The sequence below is a fragment of the Cervus canadensis genome, chromosome 14, assembly GCF_019320065.1.
Source record: "Cervus canadensis isolate Bull #8, Minnesota chromosome 14, ASM1932006v1, whole genome shotgun sequence".
Lineage (NCBI taxonomy): Eukaryota > Metazoa > Chordata > Mammalia > Artiodactyla > Cervidae > Cervus > Cervus canadensis.
The window spans coordinates 19470197-19492277 of NC_057399.1; the positions used below are offsets into that span (position 1 = coordinate 19470197).

The 22081-nt window shown below is 33.5% G+C and overlaps 1 protein-coding gene across 3 annotated transcripts in view; it reads right to left on the bottom strand.

Annotated features, from left to right (window-relative positions):
- Positions 1–22081, bottom strand: part of VPS13A (vacuolar protein sorting 13 homolog A) — a 278381-nt gene that overhangs the window by 25554 nt on the left and 230746 nt on the right. For 2 of the 3 annotated variants that reach the window (XM_043486532.1, XM_043486531.1), the window contains exons 59-68: positions 21624–21729; positions 19113–19226; positions 17633–17778; positions 16372–16453; positions 14683–14796; positions 13518–13593; positions 13267–13430; positions 12913–12958; positions 12687–12810; positions 6751–6865 (exon numbers count right to left, since the gene is read on the bottom strand). In XM_043486532.1, the coding sequence (XP_043342467.1) occupies positions 6751–6865; positions 12687–12810; positions 12913–12958; positions 13267–13430; positions 13518–13593; positions 14683–14796; positions 16372–16453; positions 17633–17778; positions 19113–19226; positions 21624–21729 (1087 nt within the window). Of the gene's footprint in view, positions 1–2902; positions 6558–6750; positions 6866–12686; positions 12811–12912; positions 12959–13266; positions 13431–13517; positions 13594–14682; positions 14797–16371; positions 16454–17632; positions 17779–19112; positions 19227–21623; positions 21730–22081 lie in introns of those variants that run through there. The other variant, XM_043486533.1, reaches the window with a different exon arrangement.

Genomic DNA, 22081 nt, shown 5'->3' on the forward strand with positions numbered 1-22081 from the left:
GAGATAGGGTAATTTTTTCTTTTCTATTCCTATTTTGCTTTACCGAGCATATATTACTTTAACAATGAAGAAAATAATCTAGTTTTTGAAAAATTTCACATCTTCTATAAAATACTGAAATTGTAGATTGAGAACCAATGTAAGTCAAGTGATTCACAAAATGGATTTACCTTTTTCCAAGCAGTGTGAGTCTCTATAAATTCTTTTAATTCAAAGAAACTCCAAGTTCTACTGAATACATTAGAAAAATCTTTGTAGACATAATATATATAACAAGTTATTCATAAATAATAACTTATAGTAGAAAACCATAGCATTCCCAATTAAGAATTAAATATACTATCCTGATTATCTGCTGATAAAAACACAATGATTATATTATAAATGCTCAAATAATTAAGGATCTCTAAGATCCAGAGGAATAGCATAATGCAAATTTAGTAGATATCTGTTACCATTTCACTGCATAGAGTATGTATATGCAATGACGAGGGCTACATTAAAAACCAGTTTTACAAAATTATTAAACATTTAAAGCTGATATTTGGAGGTAAACTATTCCTATATATTGGTTGATATGAAATAAACTGTTAAATTTATCATACTGATTGAGAGGTAAGTATAGACATGAAAATGGTTTATCACATTAAGACAGACCAAGTCATAAATGCCTACATATGACCATTATAAATTATTCCAATTGGCTCCCCCATCATGGTCTCTGTTACTTGAAATAATATATTTCATTCTTCTTTGATTCAGGACTTTCTATAATGTTTTGTATAGTATGCTTTGTACTCACTGCACTTCATAAATCTGAACATTCATCCACTGAAATTAAAGATTAAATTAATGACCTATACATTTTAATTGATCTCCATTTATTTCAAAGGTGTAGGGATAGAATAATAAATAAAGCTAACATTCTTTTTACAAGTCCATCATAATTATTATTTGACCTAAATGAACAATCTGTGTATCTTGTTTAGACCCTGCAGGATCTTTTAATATTTTGGACTTTTATAATAAACTATTAATATGCAAGGAAACCTGTAAAACAAAAAGCTGAGGCTTGAAGGTACAGTAGAAAAGTAATCAACAACAGGTGGGATGGTTGTTTCTGGTCCTCCTCCCATGACTATAGGAGAGTATAACACAGAACTCCTCCATAAGATTTAAATCAGACAAACTAAAGCGGCTATTGCAGCAGTCATCATTTGATAGTGTACAAGACTTTGGGATATAAAAATACAGCAGCTCATATTTCATGTTGAACTTTGATGTCCTAGTCACAGATCTAACATGGCTCCACCATCTGTAAATTTTCATAATGTGACCTTAAAGTCACCACTCAACACCACACAATGATATATGTGTTTTGAACAATTTCAGAAGGTAAAATTTAGAAAATTCTGATCCTTTTAAAAACAGAAGCAAACTGAAAATTTCAACTTTCTTTTTAATAAGCAATATTCAAAGTCAATAATATTATTCTGGACTTCATTTGTTATATCTAAACTAATGTGAACACTAAATAATTTCATTTACAGGTTCTTATAATCAGATTATTTATCCATGGTAATAGGTATTCACAAACTCAGGATTTTTATAAATTTTTCTTCCTGTCAGTTTTCACTATGCTATTCAAATGTCAAGTAGACACGAAGGAAATAGAGAATGAATGATTATTCCCTTCAGGAAGAAGACAGAAGACCCTCCATCTCCTTTTCTATACATAAGCAATGACTGCACAGAAATTTAGAACATAAATAAAGTTAAAGGATATGGAAAGCTATGGTATTACATAGTCAATCTTTCAAACTCAGCTTCCTCAGTAGACTTAATTAGATGGAAACTCTGAGTTTTAAAGTTCTAATTAATTATAAAGCCACTAATAAACAAAATAACTGCTCATTTTATTTAAAATCCCAAAATTGAACTCATTTTTTATATATTTGATGAGGAATAAGAAGATATTTTTGTCTAAGTCCTACATCTCCATCAAAAAACCATACACCAATCCTCAGTCTTGAGTTTTTCTCAAATAAAGGTAACAATAAATACATTTTTAAAACTAGAAAAATAATTAATACCTGTCAGCAGAGAAGTTTGAAAAGATTATTTCACTGGGGCAAGAAAACAGAAAGAACACGGGCAATTATCCTGTTAAAAGAATCTATGTCACTTCCAAGGGCTAAACCCTTAAGGATGAATCCCTAAGGCCACATGAACAAAGTTTACAAGTTAATTTAAAATATTATTTTAAATCTCTTTACTATTCAGGAATTCTTAAATAAATGTAATTATACCTCCAGTTTTCATTAATATGGTAAGGCACTGCTGAAATATCCAGAACTTTTTCCAGATAAATTCTTACGGACCTTTATGAAATCTGTATCACAGAATTAAATGTCACAGACCAATCAAAGGAAACTCAGTTGTAAATGTCTTGCAAATAAGCAGTTTAGCATTTTCCCCTTTAGAAAACCTCATGGTTAGCGAAGCTGCGATCGATCAAAGAAGTCAATGAAGAAATTACCAGACCCTTCCTTCCTCAGGCACGCACTATATATAACAACAGACTGTTCCAGCTTCCGGGAGAAGCAGCAGGCTTTGATTTTGACCAAGGGTAAGAAAGCAATGGATGCTGACAAATACAAATTGTCTCTGATTCCTGTAGTGACTACTTTAATGGTCAGTGTTTTAATTTATTTACTTATTCTAAAAGATAAGAATATAATATTTTGAGGAAAACAGTAAGTAAATTCTTTGACAGTCACATATTTCTTAGTCCTAGCATACCTAACCTTGATTTCTACTTAATTTGAATCAATGCTAGGCAGGTAGAATTTCAAGACCTAAATTTTTAGCTTCTTTTTTGGTAACCTCAAAATTAAAAATCTGAAATAGTCATTTTCTAAGAAATAGGGAATAATAATTTATAGAGGTAAAATCTTGATAAACCTAAGAATTACAAGACTCAATTAATTATTGGCTGAATAAACCAAAAGCTGAACAATTATGGAATTGTCTACTACAATCTGATATAAGTTTATTATAAGCAAAATGCTTAACACAAATTAAGGTAAATGTTCCTCTGTTGATCCAAATGCAGAGTGTTCATAAGGGATTACACATCATACTATTAACAGTCATTAACTGATGTACATTAAGTACTCAGTTATTTAATGAGTATTAAAAACTAGGAAGCATTATAATACTGTGCTACTTTCCAGACAGAAAGATATACAATGAGAGTACATTAAAAAGATGTACATCTGGTGTAACAGAAAAATAGAACAAACATTTTCATCTAGGTTAATGTTAAAAAGAAAGCCTTTGGCACACAAAACATACAATAGATTTCCTTATAGATCTTTCAGAAACATAGATTATGACATTTTTCCAATATTACCCAAAAGAAATACATATATCTATGCTTACTATAAAAATTCTTCTAATGACCTGAATTAATTCATAACATATTACAATAAGGATATAGCACATGGATATGTAAGTTAAAATGTAATGACTGTAAAACCAACTTTCTTCACTGTTTCACAAAAACTATACATAATAAAATGAAATTATAAGGAGAACCAAAGAACCTATTTTTCACTCTCAGACTATAAATTATTTCATTGTATAACCTTTAAAACAAATCATGAATGTTTCCTATAATAGTAGTTAAACCTATTAGATTTTGGAATAGAACAACAAATTTGTATTGCTTCAAGTTACAGAAGTTTATTATTATTAAAAGAAATTTGACAAAATACTTCTGAAATGCTGGATAAGTATAAGTTATTGACTGGCCACTATTCTTTTTCTTTTTTTCATAACTCAGTGACATTATAATACAGCCCAGAAAATCTACAGAGAACATTAAAAACAGCATTTTGCTAACAAATAAGCAGGTAATTTAAAATGAAACTAACGAACATTTAAAAAAATTGTCTTTAAATCTTAAAGACAAACTGTTATTGCAAAGCTGTAAAATACACACAAGCAAATGCTGTAATATACGGCATGCCCTTTGGCTGTAAAATACATTTTTTTTTGTGCTTAATGCACTAATTTTTGTTTTTGAAAAGAAAAAAACATTTTAAAAGGAAAAAGTACTTTTATCTCCCTAAAAATGGACATATAGGCACTATGGTAGTAATCATACAAAACATGTTAATGAAACATCCCAAATAAAATGACAAAGAACATACAGATTTTAACATTTCAGAATCTAATCATCGTCATCATTATCATCACTACTTCTACTGTGAGTCACAGTCCACTCCCTGTAGACCTGAATTCTCTGTAAGCATGGTGAAGAAAAAAAGAAGCACAAAGGTTAGTTAAGTATGGCAAACTGCTTGGAAAACATGGACAGTTATGAAATGTTCAGAAAGTCAATAATTTTGAAGAAGACTTCAGCTCTAAGTGGGGCAGTAATTATGGATATTATATTTCATAATCTAATAGACTTAACTCCAATTGTTGGCACATTTAATGTATAAAATAACTTGATGATATCAGTAAATTATTTCATGACTGTATCAGAATTATTTTCTTTCTCTAGTAGGCAACTTGAATAGACTACTAGGAAGCACTATAATAATGTGTCACTTTCGAGACAGAAAGGTATACAGTCAGAGTGTATCTCACATTTAGTTATCAAATATAGGCACATATAAATTAATAAACACAGAGCACCCTTTTTAGAAAGTTAGAAAATAAAAGGACCAACATCTGAAAGTACTAAATATTTTCTAAGGGCATTATTATTAAATCACTTAGGTTAAATCGAGGTAGATGAGATTTGAAATACTGATTATGTGTCACCTACTTCTTTGCAACAGAACTGGTATTTATATATTTTAGTGTTTGCTAATAGTAAAGTTTTAATTAAAAAAATTACAATTACCACTAAAGCAACAGCCCACTTCTTAACACCTGTAAGGGAATAATGCCAAACATAAACATCCTAAGGCATCTGGTGAATTCCTACAGGTATTCAGACTAATACAGTGCTTACTCCACTTGCTGAAAAATAAGTAATGGCTGACAAGGATTATGAATTTTGTCATTTAAACAGCTCTTTCAGCAATTAATTCTAAGACTGCCCCTCTGAAAATAATAGGCATGTTTAAAAATACAGTCAATAGTCATGGCCTTAAATCCCAAACTTTAAAGCTTTCAAAAACAATCAATGGAAAAAAGTGTAGGACAAATTTACTTGTTACTGAAATCAAGAAATCAACCATGAGAAACTTTTGGTTATCTCAGGGCTTCCTTCTCATCTGTTCTCTAATAATGAGGATGTATGTCTAAACTCTCTTCACCACTCTAAATTCTCTTCACTGAATATTAACTATTCAGTATAATAAAATGAATTAATAATGTTAATTATGTTCTAATAAGGGAAGGCAGGTACTGAGTAGGTATGTATGTTTCAATTGTATAACTATGAGGGATTTCTACAACATTTCCAAGGAATGATAGACTGTCCTTATAGAGTCTGTCAACATGCTATTTAGAACACGATCTCCTAGTAGATTGCCCGTTTTATCTTAACATGCAATTATTTTGATGCTTTAAAAGCATTTTAACACAATGTAAAACCACATAACTAAATGTCATATATTAACACAATGGTTATATTTTATGGAAATACATTTAATGCAAAACTATATACTGGGCATGTAGTGGGTAAAAATATTAAAATTTGAAATCTTTACCCTGATCACTTTAAACATAACAATATTTAAAATATCAAGGCTATAGAGGAAAGACCGTATCTCTCCACAATTTATTATTACTATGAATATTTTCAAGTCTGTACAACAGAATGACTCCTTGTTTTAAAATAAATCATTTAATTTAGTATTCCACATCTAAACCACAGAAATGACTTTAAATTGGTATATCCTCTTGTGAATGTTATCTATAGCATAATCCAGATTTTAAAAAGTCCAATTTACAAAGTAAAAGCTATGTAAACAGATAAAATACTCCACCTTCAAACTTACTATTGCTCCAAAAGCTAACTTTCCTTACTAAAAGATGCCGGTTTTCCTGTGAACTGCTTATTAATTTCACAGGGTTTTAAATAGACCATACAAACACAGAGCAGGAAGAAGAGTCATGGCCATTTAAGCAACTTCAAAAGAAAAGGAGAGCCCAAGAATTCACAGTAGCAATAGTCATGATTTTTTCCCTTATATTGTCTAACTGGACAGGAGGATTATATCTGGAATATTAGTGGTTTGAAGGAAGTACCCCAAACAGAAATGGTCTAACTGGGTAAATAAGCACCATCAACTATGAAGGCACAATGGCTTTCAACAACTCTAGCAAATCCAGTACAGAACTAAAAATACCCTATAAAAAGATCAGATCTGCTAAAAATTCTACACAAAATGTTACCAATATAAAAGCTTTTCTTTGCATTCAAAATACTGAAACAGCTGTATGTAGTTTGTAAATTTTAAGACTAAAATCTATAGTTGGCTTTCACTTGCAAAGTCATGCATTAACTGTTTTCATATCAAACTTTTTGATGCCTGTAAAAAAGAAAAAAAAATCTTATAGTAAATAAATGCACATTTAGAACCTAAGTAAATGTAAGAAACTTTAAATGAAATTAAGCAGAACATATAAAAGACCAAATATCCTAATACATATTTAAAGCAATATATAGCTACTTAAAAAAACTGGCTAAATTAATTTTAATTAATAATTTATTTCTTCACCCACCTGTAACATTTGATTCCCAGTGCCATCCCTCAACCTGTAAGGTCTGATAACTCCATCTTCATTAAAGAACCTAGGGGGTCGCAGACTCTCCACTTCATCAGAAGTCTCTGTAGCTCTAGAGGGAAAATGTGTAACTTGACTTTAAAAATTACTCAAAAACTCCTAGTATACTTTAAAATGTAACTATTAATACTAAAAAAGATCTTTTGGACAAAACGAGACTATTACCTCACTTCTCCGTTTTAAAACCTGTCTTCTGACACAAATAGTGTAAGTTTTCTAGAAAAATGTAGAACTGTAAAGATTTTTCTTATAGATTCTCTTGGATTTTCTTTGTAGACAAGAATCAGAGAATCAGCACATGAGTACTGCTTTTTCTCTTCCGATTTAAGACTTTTAATTTCTTTTGCTTTTCCTATTTCCTACTATATTGCTACTCCAACACAATGCTAAAGATGGCATTCAACAACCCTTCTCTTGTTCCAAACCCTTAAAAAAGAAAGCTTCTAAGAGTTCTTCATGAAGTATAGATATCAGCAACTTTTTTTTGTTTTAAAAGCACTTCCTGTGAAGCCAAGTAAGTTAATCTCTACCTTTAGTTTACTAACAAGTTTGTTTTTGGTCATTGTTACTGAAATCTTGAATGAGCAATGGATTTTAAATAGGGAATTCCCCCCCGCCCCGCTCCCCCGTCATTGCTGTAATTCTATGGTTTATCTCCTTTTATCTATTCATGTTTTAAGTCACATTACAGATTTCCTAATGTTCAAATACCTTCACATTCGTTTCTGAGGTTTGATATGTACTGTTTGAAACACATATACACATTGCTGAATTTGGTAACATGTTAACATTTTTGACTGTATGGACCTACATGAGATGGACTCACTTATTTGATCACTCATGCATTCAACAAATATCCACCCATTCAGTAAATATTAAGAACATGTAATGTATCCGTAGTATAAACATATATGTATGGATCAGTTCTCCAAGTAAATGCAAAAATTGGCAGAATGGATAAAAAATGTGATCCAATTATGTGCTGCCCATAAGAGGCTCATTTTAGAGTCAAAGACACAGATAAATTGAAAGTAAAAGGAAGGAAAAACATATACAATGTAAATAATAACCAAAAGAGAGCTGAAATGACTTTACTAAAGCAGAAACAATTAGACTTAAAAAATTCCTGTTAGACAGACAGAAGGACGTTTTATTCAGAATTAATTTTTATTAGAATATAGTTGATTTACACTGTTGTGCTAGTTTCAGGTGTACCGCAAAGTGAATCAGGTACACATACACATACACCCACTCTTTTTAGATTCTTTCCCCACACGGGCCACTACAGAGGACTGAGTAGAGCTCCCTGTGGTATATAGTGGGTCCTTACTATCATCTATTTTATATATAATCGTGTGTATATGTCAAACCCAATCTCCCAGTTTATCCCTCCCTTCCCTACCCCTTGGCTTCCTTGGTATCTCAGATGGGAAAGAATCCACCTGCAAAGCAGGAGACCCCCGTTTGATTTCTCGGTTGGGAAGATCCTCTGGAGAAGGGATAGGCTACCCTCTCCAGTATTCTTGGGCTTGCCTGGTGGCTCAGCTGGTGAAGAATCCACCTGCAATGCAGGAGACCTGGGTTCAATCGTTGGGTTAGGAAGATCCCCTGGAGAAGGGAACGGCTACCCACTCCAGTGTTCTGGCCTGGAGAATCCCATGGACTGTATATAGTGCACGGGGTCGCAAAGAGTCAGACACGACTGAGCAACTTTCATTTTCACGTTCCCTTGCCCCTGGTAACCAGTTTGTAACTATTTATGCTTTGTAGATAAGTTCATTCATACCATTTCTGTAGATTCCACACATACGCAATATTTTATATTTGTCTTTGACTTACTTCACTCATTCTGACAATTTCTAGCTTCATCCATATCACTGCAAATGGCATTATTTTATTCTTTTTTACGGCTAGTAATATTCCATTGTATATCTGTACCACATCTTCTTTGTTCGTTCATATGTCGATGGACACTTAGGTTGCTTCCATATCCTGGCTACTGTAAACAGTGTTACAGTGAATACTGGGGTGGGGTGGGGTGGGGAGGCGCATGTATCTTTTGGAATTATGGTTTTCTCCAGATATAAATGGCCTTGAGTGGGACTGCTGTATCATATGCTAGCTCTATTTTTTGTTTTTTTAAGGAACTCCCATATTGTTTCCCATAGTGGTTGTACTAATTTACATTGTCACCAACTAGCAGGAAGGTTTGCTTTTCTACACACCCTCTCCAGCATTTATTGTCTGTACAATTTTATTGATGATGGCCATTCTGACTGGTTGTAGTTCTGATCTGCATTTCTCTAGCACTAATAATCAATGATACAGGGCATCTTTTCATGTGCTTTTTTAGTCATCTGTATGTCTTCTTTTGAGAAATGTTTGTTCAGGTCTTTCACACATTTTTTGATTGGGTTGTTTCTTTGCTATTGATCTGTGTGAATTGTCTGTATATTTTGGAGATTAATCCTCTGTCAGTTTTCATTCCAATCCCAAAGAAAGGCAATGCCAAAGAATGTTCAAACTACTGCACAACTGCATTCATTTCACACGCTAGCAAAGCAATGCTCAAAATTCTCCAAGCTAGGCTTCAAATAAGCAAGATGACAATATATAGCCTTGACATACTCCTTTCCCAATATGGAATCAGTCTGTTGTTCCATGTCCATTTCTAAGTGTTGCTTCTTGACCTGCATACAGATTTCTCAAGAGGCAGGTCAGGTGGTCTGCCCATCTCTAAGAATTTTCCACAGTTTGTTGTGATCCACACAAAGGCTTTGGCATTGTCAATAAAGCAGACGTAGAGTACATCATGAGAAATCCTGGACTGAATGAAGCACAAGCTGGAATCAAGATTGCCGGGAGAAATATCAATAACCTCAGATATGCAGAAGACACCACCCTTATGGCAGAAAGCAAAGAGGAACTCATCCATCTATTGTCAGTTGCTTTGTTTGCAAATATTTTTGCCCACTCTCAGGGTGGTCTTTTTGTTTTGTTTATGGTTTTCTTTGCTGTGCAAAAGTTTTTAAGTTTAATTAGGTCCCACTTGTTTACTTTTGTTTTTATTTTTGTTTTCATTACTTTAGGAGGTGGATCAAAAAAGATCTTGCTGCGAATTATGTCAGAGTATTCTGCCTATGTTTTCCTCTAAGAGTTTTATAGTATCTGGTCTCCAGTTTAGTTCAGTTCAGTCGCTCAGTCATGTCTAACTCTTTGCAACCCCATGGACTGCAGCACGCCAGGCCTCCCTGTCCATCACCAACTGCCAGAGTTTACTCAAACTCATGTCCATTGAATCAGGGATGCCATCCAACCATATCATCCTGTTGTGTCTCCTTCTCCTTCTGCCTTCAAATCTTTCCCAGCATCAGGGTCTTTTCAAATGAGTCAGTTCTTTGCATCAGGTGGACAAAGTATTGGAGTTTCAGCTTCAACATCAGTCCTTCCAATGAACACCCAGGACTGATCTCCTTTAGGATGGACTGATTGGATCTCCTCGCAGTCCAAGGGACTCTCAAGAGTCTTCTCCAACACCACAGTTCAAAAGCATCAATTCTTTTGCGCTCAGCTTTCTTTATAGTCCAACTCTCACATCCATACATGACCACTGGAAAAACCATAGCCTTGACTAGACGGACCTATGTTGGCAAAGTAATGTCTCTGCTTTTTAATATGCTGTCTAGGTTGGCCATAACTTTCCTTCCAAGGAGTAAGCATCTTTTAATTTCATGGCTGCAATCACCATCTGCAGTGATTTTGGAGCCCAAAAAAATAAAGTCAGCCACTGTTTCCCCATCTATTTGTTATGAAGTGATGGGACCAGATGCCATGACCTTAGTTTTCTGAATGTTGAGCTTTAAGCCAACTTTTTCACTCTCCTCTTTCACTTTCATCAAGAGGCTCTTTAGTTCTTCACTTTCTGCTCTAAGGGTGGTGTCATCTACATATCTGAGGTTTTTGAGATTTCTCACGGCAATCTTGATTCCAGCTTGTGCTTCATTCAGCCCAGTGTTTCTCATGATGTTAAGTTAAATAAATTAAATTTATAAGTTTATAAACTGCATATAAGTTAAATAAGTAGGGTGACAATATACAGCCTTGATGTACTCCTTTTCCTATAGTATAGTATCTGGTCTCGCATTTAGGTATTTAACACATTCTGAGTTTATTTTTATGTATGGTGTTAGGAAATATCCTAATTGTATTGATTTACTTGCAGCTGTTCAGTTTTTCTGGCACCACTCATTGAGGAGACTGTCTTTTCTCCATTGTATATTCTTGCTTCCTTTATCAGAGATAGGGTGACCATAGGTGCATGGGTTTATCTAGGGACTTTTTATTCTGTTCTTTTGATCTGTATCTCTGCTTTTGTTCCAATACTATTCTGTTTTGATTACTGTAGCTTTGTACTATAGTCTGAAGTCAGGGATCCCAACTCCTCTAGCTGTCTTTCTTGCTCAGGATTGCTTTGGCTATTCATGGTCTTTTGTGCTTCCACACAAATTATAAATTTTTTCTGGTCTAATTCTGTGAAAAATGCCATTAGTTTCATAGGGATTTCACTGAATCTGAAGATTGCCTTGAGCAGTATAGTTACTTTGAAAATATTGATTTTTCCAATCCAAGAACTTGGTATATCTTTCCATCTCTTTGTGTGGTCTTTGATTTCTTTCATCAGTGTCTTATAGTTTTCAAAGTATAGGTCTTTTGCTTCCTCAGGTAGGTTTATTCCTAGATATTTTATTCTTTTTGATGTACTGATAAATGGGACTATTTCCTTGATTTCCCTTTCTGATCTTTTGTTGTTAGTGTATATGAATGCAAGAGATGTCTGTGTATTAATTTTATAGCCTGCAATATTACCAAATTCACTGATGAGCTCCAGCAGTTTTCTGATAGCATCTTTAGGATTTTCCATGTATAGTATCATGTCATCTGCAAACAATGACAGTCTTACTTCTTTTCCAATTTGGATTCCTTTTATTTTTTTTTCTTCTCTGATTACCATGGAGAATTCCTTATTTTTATTGACTTTTGAGTTTATCTGATGACTATGACTCAATAATTATATTTGTGAAACCAAAGTTACAGGCAAAAGAAATTGAGGCTTTTTTCTAATCTTAACTTTAAACTAAAACAGTAAACACTGCATCATGGGAACAGTATGAAATAGTGACTTAAAAGAAGCAGCTCATTTAATGACAATGATTATTCCTATAGAACAGGAAGTGAGAGATAATACAAAGGAAAAAAGATCAGGGAGATATTCACCCACCAACTTTGTAAGTTAGGTTTCTAAGTTAAATTCATTAGCATGAATTTAATCAATTGTTTTATATGTTACAAACTTCTAGAATAGAGGCAGCAATAATGTAACTACTAAATTCTAGTCTTATAATAAATTTAATTTGGAGGAAAAAAGAACATATTTTAAAATTATTTGCACAAGTGAAGAGAAACAGAAAAGATGTAATAGTTCACAGCAAATGAAATCATAAAGGAAGGTATGAACACAAGCTGAGTTTGAATGAGGAATATAAAAAGTCATTCTTTATTTCTCAGAAAAGGAATTAGAGTCCTACATTTGCTAATTTTATAACTAATGTATAGAATTACATTATTGTAAAGTATTTCAATCAAAGTAAGTAAAAAGCTGAATTTGCCAAACCTTTCCTCCCAAGGCTGCTGGGAATGAATGATGAATAAAGCAGAACTGAAGCTGAAATGATGCAACAGAATAAAGTATCAAAAGCAATTAGGAAGATCATATGCAACTTGCTGTTATTATTCGGTTCATAGTTAAGTGCCTCGGGTCAAACAGATTTACCTCATTTCTCTTGGTTGAAGCGTTTCACATCAGGAGAATTTACCTTTTTATTCCCTGAAATGTACTGCTAGCCATGTCTATGATGCCTCCAGTTGGCCTTGTCACTGCTCCAACTAAACCTTTCCCAACACCTTTAAAGAAACCAGTTGCTCCTTCTTTCTGAGCTCCTAGAAAGAAAAAAGACAGAGTTTTTGACAACTGGATTAAGAATGAAAATGGAATCAACTCATGAAATATACATATCAACCCAAAAGAATTATTATACTTACCTTTGATTGGTTTTGTAACAATTCCTGTTATGCCACTTACAAAACCCTAGAGGAAAAGCACAGATGAAAATTTACAATAATTTGACGTGATACTTTGAAGAAGTAACTCAGGCTTACAAAAGAAATACAGAATTCTGCTTTCTAGATACCACAAGAATTAATGTATTTCCTACATATTTTATTTAAACAGAGTATTTTAAAGGCTACTGACATTTTTTTTAATATATTACAACTCACTGCTCCTCTAACATCCAAATAATATTTGAGTGAATGCAAGTTTTCTATTTCCTTTCTCATGGAATGTAGCTTTAAAAGATATTCCTCAGATGTTCACAACTATGGAAAACTTCTTACAGAAACTAAGCCTTTTCCTCCACGAGTGATGCCTTCTCTAAGACCAGCTGGTTGCTTATTCATGGCTTCTCTTCTCTTCTGTTGGTAGTCTTCATCCATAGTCATAGCTGCCACCCCTTTAGCCATAGCACTGGTGATTTTGGAGGCAGCACCAGCTAGTCCACCTGGAAAAATTATAACATCTTTAGTAAAAACCAAACATATCCTTACTTTCTAGCATAACGATCCTTGGTGGGCATCCTGTTTCTTACCAACAGCTCCACCAACGAGTGCTTTCAGTCCTAATGCCATTCCTTCCACAAACTCTTCAGGACCCTGGATGGCTCCCTAAAGGGTCAAAATAGAATCACAGTAAATAAAGTTACTGTTACTTTTAAAGTTTAAAATATACAAGGAAGGTAGTAGTGACAAAAGGAATAAAGACATCCCAGAGAAAGTGACATCAGAAGAAAACGTCACATGAACAGAATTCTCAGATATCTCATGACTTTCTAAGTACAAAGATAAAAGTGCTGGAAGTTGATCCAAACTTAGAAAGGAATATGACTATTCACCAAAGTGTACAAAAGATGCTTACATGGATTATAAGCTATATATGAGAAGGTAACCACAAACTACTCTTGAAAATTTTTCAGAAAAAGAAATAAAAACACTTTAATTTTTAGTATTTCTAATATTTTAGATTACAGTGTACAAAATAAATATCAAATGTATTTTATTTTTCATTATCCTCTATGGTTGTTTAAAAGTCAAAGTGGGAGTGTTTTGAATGTTTTAACAGGAATTTTTAAGGGACATAGATCAATCATAATTTCTGCCACTGAATATCAAGACTGCTTCGCACACTGTCAGCTTACATGGTTATTTTTACTGTCCCACACTACTGTTTTCAGTACTGTTTTCATGCAAGACTGCATGTCCATGGGAATCTTGATTCTACTATAGTATAAACTTTATCCACTTTTAATATTCCAACAGACCACTTAAAATTTGGTATTTCTTAGTAAAGTCTTAAGTTTTGAAGGAAAAGGTAAACATTTCTTCCAAGATTTTGCAAAACCTCTTAACATTGCTTCAAAATAATGTCCTTTTGTTGTTTCCAAAAATCTATTTACACCTACAACTCAAGTTAACAATTGGGGTGTGTTATTCTCACTATTTTTAATTGAAGTACAGTTCATTTACAATGTTGTATTGGTTACCAGTATACACTAAAGTGATTCAGTCATACATACTTGTGTGTGTGTGTGTGTACACACTTCTTCATACTCTTCCCATTATGGTTTTTTACAGAATATTGAATATAGTTCCCTGTGATATATACAGTAGGACTTTGCTGATCATCTGTTTTATATATAGCAACTTATTTATTCAAAAGAATTAGTGTGATATATTGTACAAGATTAACTATGTTACCTGGTAAGGTTCATAAAAAAATGCTTCTACACCTTCAGAAAATTCTCTTATCAAGCCAAAAGGATTTCCCAAAACATCAAGTCCAAGAATGAGTACATACATCTGTTTAATGGCCTAAAAACGAAATATAAACATTAGTCAAATCAGATAATCAGAGATAATATTTTCTTCCTTACATTTAGTACACATATCTAGTTTTTTTTCAGGCTAACATTCTCACCAGCAATTTCAAACTATCCCATATCACCTTATTCATCACTAGTCTTAGTTTAAAAAAGCAATTTGGTATTAGAATATGAGAAATAATATGATCTATTTACATAAAGTTTTAGAATATTCAAAATACTTTCACTTTTACAACTATGTGTGACAGTTGTTATTACTGCCACTATTTTATAGACTACAGAAGCACACAGGTCAAATGATGCTGAGTCATATAAACAGTAAAACTGAGATCCAAACCCAGATTTCTTTCTTTTTAAAAAAAAAATTTATTTTAATTGGAGGCTAATTACTTTACATTATTGTAGCAGTTTTGCCATATATTGACATGAATCAGCCACGGGTGTACATCTGTCCCCCTGTTCCAAACCCCCCTCCCTCCTCATCCCATCCCTCTGGGTTGTCCCAGTGCACTGGCTTTGAATGCCCTGTTTCATGCATCAAACCTGGACTGGTAATCTATTTCACATATGGTAATACACATGTTTCAATGCTATTCTCTCAAATCACCCCACCCTTGCATTCTCTCACAGAGTCCAAAAGTCTGTTCTTTACATCTGTGTCTCTTGCTGTCTTGCATAAGGGTCATTGTTACCATCTATCTAAATTTCATATATATGCATTTAATATACTGTATTGGTGTTTTTCTTTCTGACTTACTTCACTCTGTATAATGGGCTCCAGTTTCATCCACCTCATTAGAACTGACTCAAATGTGTTCCTTTTTATAGCTGAGTAATATTACATTGTGTATATGTACCACAACTTTCTTATCCATTCATCTGCTGATGGGCATCTAGGTTGCTTCCATGTCCTTGCTATTGCAAACAGAGCTGCAATGAACACTGGGGTTCAATTCTGGTTTTCTTGATATGTATGCCCAGCAGTGGGATTGCTGAGTCATATGGCAGTTCTATTTCCAGTTTTTTAAGGAATCTCCACACTATTCTCCACAGTGTAAACCCAGATTTCTTAAGTCATGCTCAGTGATCTGTCCACCATACAACAGTTATCCTAATGCTCTGTAAGTTATCCCCTAAAATACAGGACTCCTTCAGTTGAGGACTCCTTAGAGATGGACAAAAGTCCAACAAATAATATATCTAGCTTGACTAAACAACTTAATTCCATTAAAAATATCCTGTGTTCAGTTACTAACTGATAAATAGTTCCCCTTGATCTATTTTTTTTAAGTAAGTGAGATGAGTTACTCAGTTAATTATTATTTAAAGATTTATAACTAGTTCACACTGATCCAGGAAGATTTCTGTCAAAGATGAAAAGTAAAGGTAAAAATCTGAAAAGGTTGCTGAGCTTAATTTCTTTCCACAACCCTGAGGAGAAAAACCAAGTTCTAAAATTTTGAAAATGGCTATTCATTTACTGCCAAATCTAAATTATATATTACATATGTGGTTTCACTATTTTATATCAGTCTGTACTTTTGTAAAATAATCTCAGACAAACCTGCTTTGAATAGTGTCTTATTACTTCAGACTGTAGTTCAGCTGTTGTATGGAACTGATAGTTGAGTTCAAAAAATGCTAGCCTAAAAAAAAAACACAACAAAAATCACATAAAAATGCACATGGGTCTCACTCATGAACATGAACTGCATTTCTCAATTCTGTCCTACTTTGGCCTACACAGAAAATGCTTGATTCACTGAGATAAATAGAAGTTGCTCAAGAATGGCCAGGATTCAATTGCTGCGGTTTTCCCTGATTAGCTGCCAGCTGAAGAATCACCCTAAGTTCATGTGTGTGCGCTCCGTCATGTCTGACTCTTTGCAACTCCATGGACTATGGCCCCCCAGACTCCTCGTCCGTGGGGTTTTTCTGGCAAGAATACTAGCAGGTTGCCGTTTCCTCCTCCAGAGGATCTTCCCCACCCAGGGATCAAACCCACATCTCCTCCCTGGGCAGAGGGATTCTTTATCACTGAGGCACAGGGGAGCCCTCACCATCATTTTATTTATAACCTGTTCATAGTATATACCTGGATCCACTAATTGGGAAGTTTTATGCTAAGGCTACAGTCCATGGGGTCACAAAGAGTTGGACATAACTGAATGACTGACACTTCCTTTCTTTCATGCTAAGGATAGGACAGCAGCAAGATTAGAAATCTCATCCAGTTTTTCATGTCTGCAAACCTATGTTTGACTATTTCCTAACTTTTATCTAGATTTACAGTTACCTCTTTGGACTCACTGATGCTTACTACTCCTTCATTTCTGCTATCATGGTATTCATTTTCTCCTAGTCACATATGCTTTAAAGAGTCTTGATACCATAAGCCTTAAAGCAACAGCTTTAAAAGCACCACACATCACATGAGTATATACATCTTCTTAGGGATCCTTGCCTAAGTGAAATAGGCATTATATAACACACAAACTTGCATGGCCTCTTTCCTTTTTTCTTTTTTTGACCCTGCCATGTGGCGTATAGAATCTCTGGGCCAGGATTCAAACCCTCTCTCCCTACAGTAGGAGCTTGGGAGTTTTAACCACTGGACCACCAGGGAAGTCTCTGTCCCTGTATATTAAGGAAATTATTTCATAATTACTCTGTTGTTTAATAGTTAAGGGTTATCAGGCAATATGTTAAATTATATTTAGCCTATGATCTGCAATGTAGTTTACATACTTTTTCACTTACAAAATTTTACGGGAAATATAAAAATGGACTTTTTGTCAATTTATAGATGTGAATTATAAACATACTTAAAAACCACGTCCTGTACGTCTGTGAGAGTGGCACCAATACTCTTCAGCAACAGATTTAGAGAATGAACTGCCATCCGTCCTTCATGCTGCTCTGAGTCTTCCGCCTCTTCACCACCTGAGCTCAGTGAGACACTTAAATGCAACTAAAGAGATAAAGAGAGAAATATTCAAAGCACTTTCTTCATAATAACTCTTAAAATTCAATCTCATTCTAAATTTACTATACCATACATAAGATTTCAAATAACCTAGATATTAACTTCGATATAATTAATAAGCAGAATGTTAAAGGAATTTAAAATCTAAACAACCCTTTAAAAATTTTAAATCCAACAATGTAATGTATGTTATTTACATACATTTACATACAATCCAATTCTTTTGGTAAACCTAGGAAAATATTAATCTTTATAAAATTTTAATAACACTAACAATCTAGAAGTTGAAGTTGTTGTAAATAACTCAACTATCTCCAAAATTTCTCCAAGTTGAATGCTTCAACTATTAGAATTAAGTTATTATGGTGAAAGAAAGTAAAGTAGCTCAGTCATGTCCGACTCTGCGACCCCATGGGCTATAGCCTACAAGGCTCCTCTGTCCATGGAATTTCCAGGCAAGAATACTGGAGTGGGTTGCCATTTCCTTCTCCAGGGGATCTTCCCAAACCATGGATCAAGCCTGGGTCTCCCGCATTGCAGGCAGATGCTTTACCATCTGAGCCACCAAGGAAGCATGGTGAAGCTAGTTAAAAACATTTTTATATTATATGCATATGTGTGTGTGTGTGTGTGTGTGTGTGTGTGTGTGTGTACATATATACAGTATATGCAGTGTAAGTCACTCAGTTGTGTCTGACTCTGTGATCCCATGGACTGCAGCCCACCAGGCTCCTCTTTCCATGGGATTTCTCCGGGCAAGAATACTGGAGTGGATTACCATTCCCTTCTCCAGAGGATCTTCTCAGAGATCAAAGCCCGGTTTCCTGCATTGCAGGCAGATTCTTTCCTCTTTCAGCTACAGGGAAGATCACCATGGAGTACGCAGTTATACAACAATTTTCTTCAGATATTATGCAACTCATAGATATTTTATGTTAAGAACTTACTTTTAGTTCCATTCAATCTTCAGTTTTTAAATTAAGGTTATTTTATAAAATTATTTGAAACTTTAATATCATATATAAAAGTTTGAAAATTATCAGTCAACACCTCAATTAGATAGTAAATGAACACAATGTTAGGTAAAATGTAAACATATAAACACATACTATAGGCAGCTTCCACATGATAAAAGAGTATAAAAAAAATAAAAAGTATCATTCCTTTCTAATTTACTTATATTTGAATGATGAAGTTGCAGAATTTATATACTATTAAAGAACAGAATTGAAATGCTATATTCCCCTACACTGATCAAATCCATCTGTTATTAACTAGATTACTAAGGATAATAAAAATGACTTTTATTTTCCCCCTACCTTGATAGGAGATATATGAAAGTATTCATAGAGACTGACTTGTGATGAATCTTCTAATGAGACTATTTTATATCCTTCTTGGAAAGCTTCTATGTCTTTATGAAAAAGCTCAACCTATAAAGGAACATAAAATATTAAAAACTTAAGGAATGTATCTGCCCAAGTATTAAGCCAATACATTTACAATGGAAAAAACAAAAATGAGATTATGATAACAATTTTGTTCACAATACTATAAAAAGAATAAAATACTCAAGTTTAGCAAAAAGAAGTATAAAACATATACTTAGATGATAAAAACTCTCTTGAAAGAAAATGAAGATCTATATAAATGGAAAACATCCCATGTTCAAGGGTTGGAAGACTTAATACCGTTAAGATGGTACCTCTTCCAAGATGATCTGTACCTCCAGTGTAATCCCTATCAGAACCCTACATGACTTCTCTGAAGAAGGCAAGCTGATTCTAAATTTCATATGGGACTGAAAAGGGATCCAAAATAGCCAAAACAACCTTGAAAAAGAACTAGATACCAATATTCATACTTCTCAATTTCAAAATTTACTGACATTAGACTCTTAATTATACCACATACAAAAATTAACTCAATATGAATGAAACACCTAATTTTAAGAACTTAAAGTTTAAAATGCTTACAACACAGGGCTAAATCTTTTAACTTTGGATTTGGCAAAGGAGTCTTACAAATGACACCAAATACATTAGCAACAAAAGAAAAAATATTTTGGACTTCAGTACATCAAAAGCTTCTGTGCTTCAAAAGACGAATAGAAAGTAAAACACAACATAAAGAATTAGAGAAAATATTTGCAAATCATATATCAGACATGGATGGGGCTTGCATTCAAAATACATAAAAACTTTTACAATTCAATTAAAAAACAAACCCATTAAATAAGGGGCAAAAAATTTGAACAGACATTTCTCCACAGCAGATATGCAAGTAGTCAATTAACAAATTAACAAGTCAAAAGATGGTCAACATCATTACTCATTAGATAAATACAAATCAAAACCATAGGGACATACACTACTTCACACCTACTAGGGTAGTGAGTAGGACAGACAATAACAAGTTAAGTGTTAGTGAGATCTGCTGAAATCAGAATCTTCGTATATTCTGATGACGAGTACAAAATGATGCGGTAACTATGGACAACTGTCTAGAAGTCCTGAAATTATTAAACAGAGCTACCAACTTCCCAGAAATTTCACTCTTAGGTAAATACCCAAGAGAACTGAAAACGTATGTCCACATAAAAACTTGTACAAAAATACTCACAGCAGCATTAGTCATAATAGCCAGGTTGTACAAACAACCGTAATGTCTACTAACTGGTGAATGGATAAACAAAATGTGGCGTATCTATACAGCAGAATATTACTTGGCCATAAAAAGGAATCTGACACATGCTACAACATGGATGAATGTTGAAAGCATTATGTTAAGTCAAAGGAAACACATCAAAAAACACTATATAGTGTATGATTCCATTTATACTAAATATCTAGAATAAGAAAATCCACAGACAGAAAGTACATTAGTGTTTGCATAAGGCTAAGGCATTTTTCTTTTGGGGGTGAAGAAAATATTCTGGAATCAGTGATGATGGTTGCATAATTCTGAATATACTAAAAACTACTAAACTACACAATTTAATTGGGTAAAATGTATAGTATGTGAACTATAGCTCGATGAACTGTTATTAAAAGGAAAAAAGGTGTAATTTCCTTGTCTTTATCTGTGTACAATTGACCCTTGAACCACAGAGATTTGAAGTGCAAGGATCTACTTATACACGTTCCCTTTCCCCCACCCTATACTAAATACTATAGTACTATACGATCCTCGGTTGTGTGAATCCTTGGATGCAGACCCTTGGATATGGAGGAACTATGTATGCAGAGGGCCAAATATACATTATACACAGATCTTTAACTGAGAACAGGGTTGGTGCCCATCACCCCCACATTGTTCAAAGATAAACCTATAGTTTATCTTCAAAATCCTTTCTAAAAGACCAGCTGAAAAAGAAAACATCTCTTATCCACCCAACAATTGTACTTTTATCATCTTTCTATCAGTTATAAAGAACATATTATATTTATTTTCCTTATCCCTTTTCTTATCAAATATCTTGGTCATATCCAAATTCATAAATTATCAATTAACACAAAAGTAACACAGGAAAATAAAATAGGAAGAAACAAGTGATGTAAGCATGACCGATTATCCTCTTCCTCTTTTACTGACTTAAAACTTTTCCTCCTATTTGCTACCTCATCTTCAAAAGGCTAGCTGTCTCACTTCCAACTTCTATAATTTGAATATGTGATTTCCACCAATGTAGAACCATGGTAGCAGAATAAAATTTTTTTAATTTTTAAAAACATGTTAATACATTTAAGAATGTATAATGCTATCACTATTTTCTAAAGTCCTCCTCTTTCCCGACTTCATCCAGTCAACGCTACTATTTTAAGTCTCACCTCTGTTTTTTCAGTTACTTCAGCTGGTGTCATAAGTTCTGATACAGCATAGACAAATCCAAGATCTAACCTGAGATCCATTTCTTGGATCAACACTTTGAAATACCTATAATAGCAAGGTAAAACATTTTAAGGTAAAACATTTAAAAATTATCGATTAACTGAATTAACAAAATTATAAAAGAAAAAGTATAAGACAAATACCAAAACATTCACAGTTAGGACTTTCTAGATGAATGAATTAAAAACATAATGGCAACACTGTTCATAATAGAAACAAACTCAAAATGTGAAAATGCCTACAAAGAGAAAATTGATAAGTAAACTGGCACAAAGTCACACAAGGAAATATTACATACAAGTGATAATAAATAAACTCTAGCTATATACAACAAAATAAATTAATTTTAGTAAAAATTTGAATTAAAAAAGCAAGCCCAAGGAATATATTTACAGTT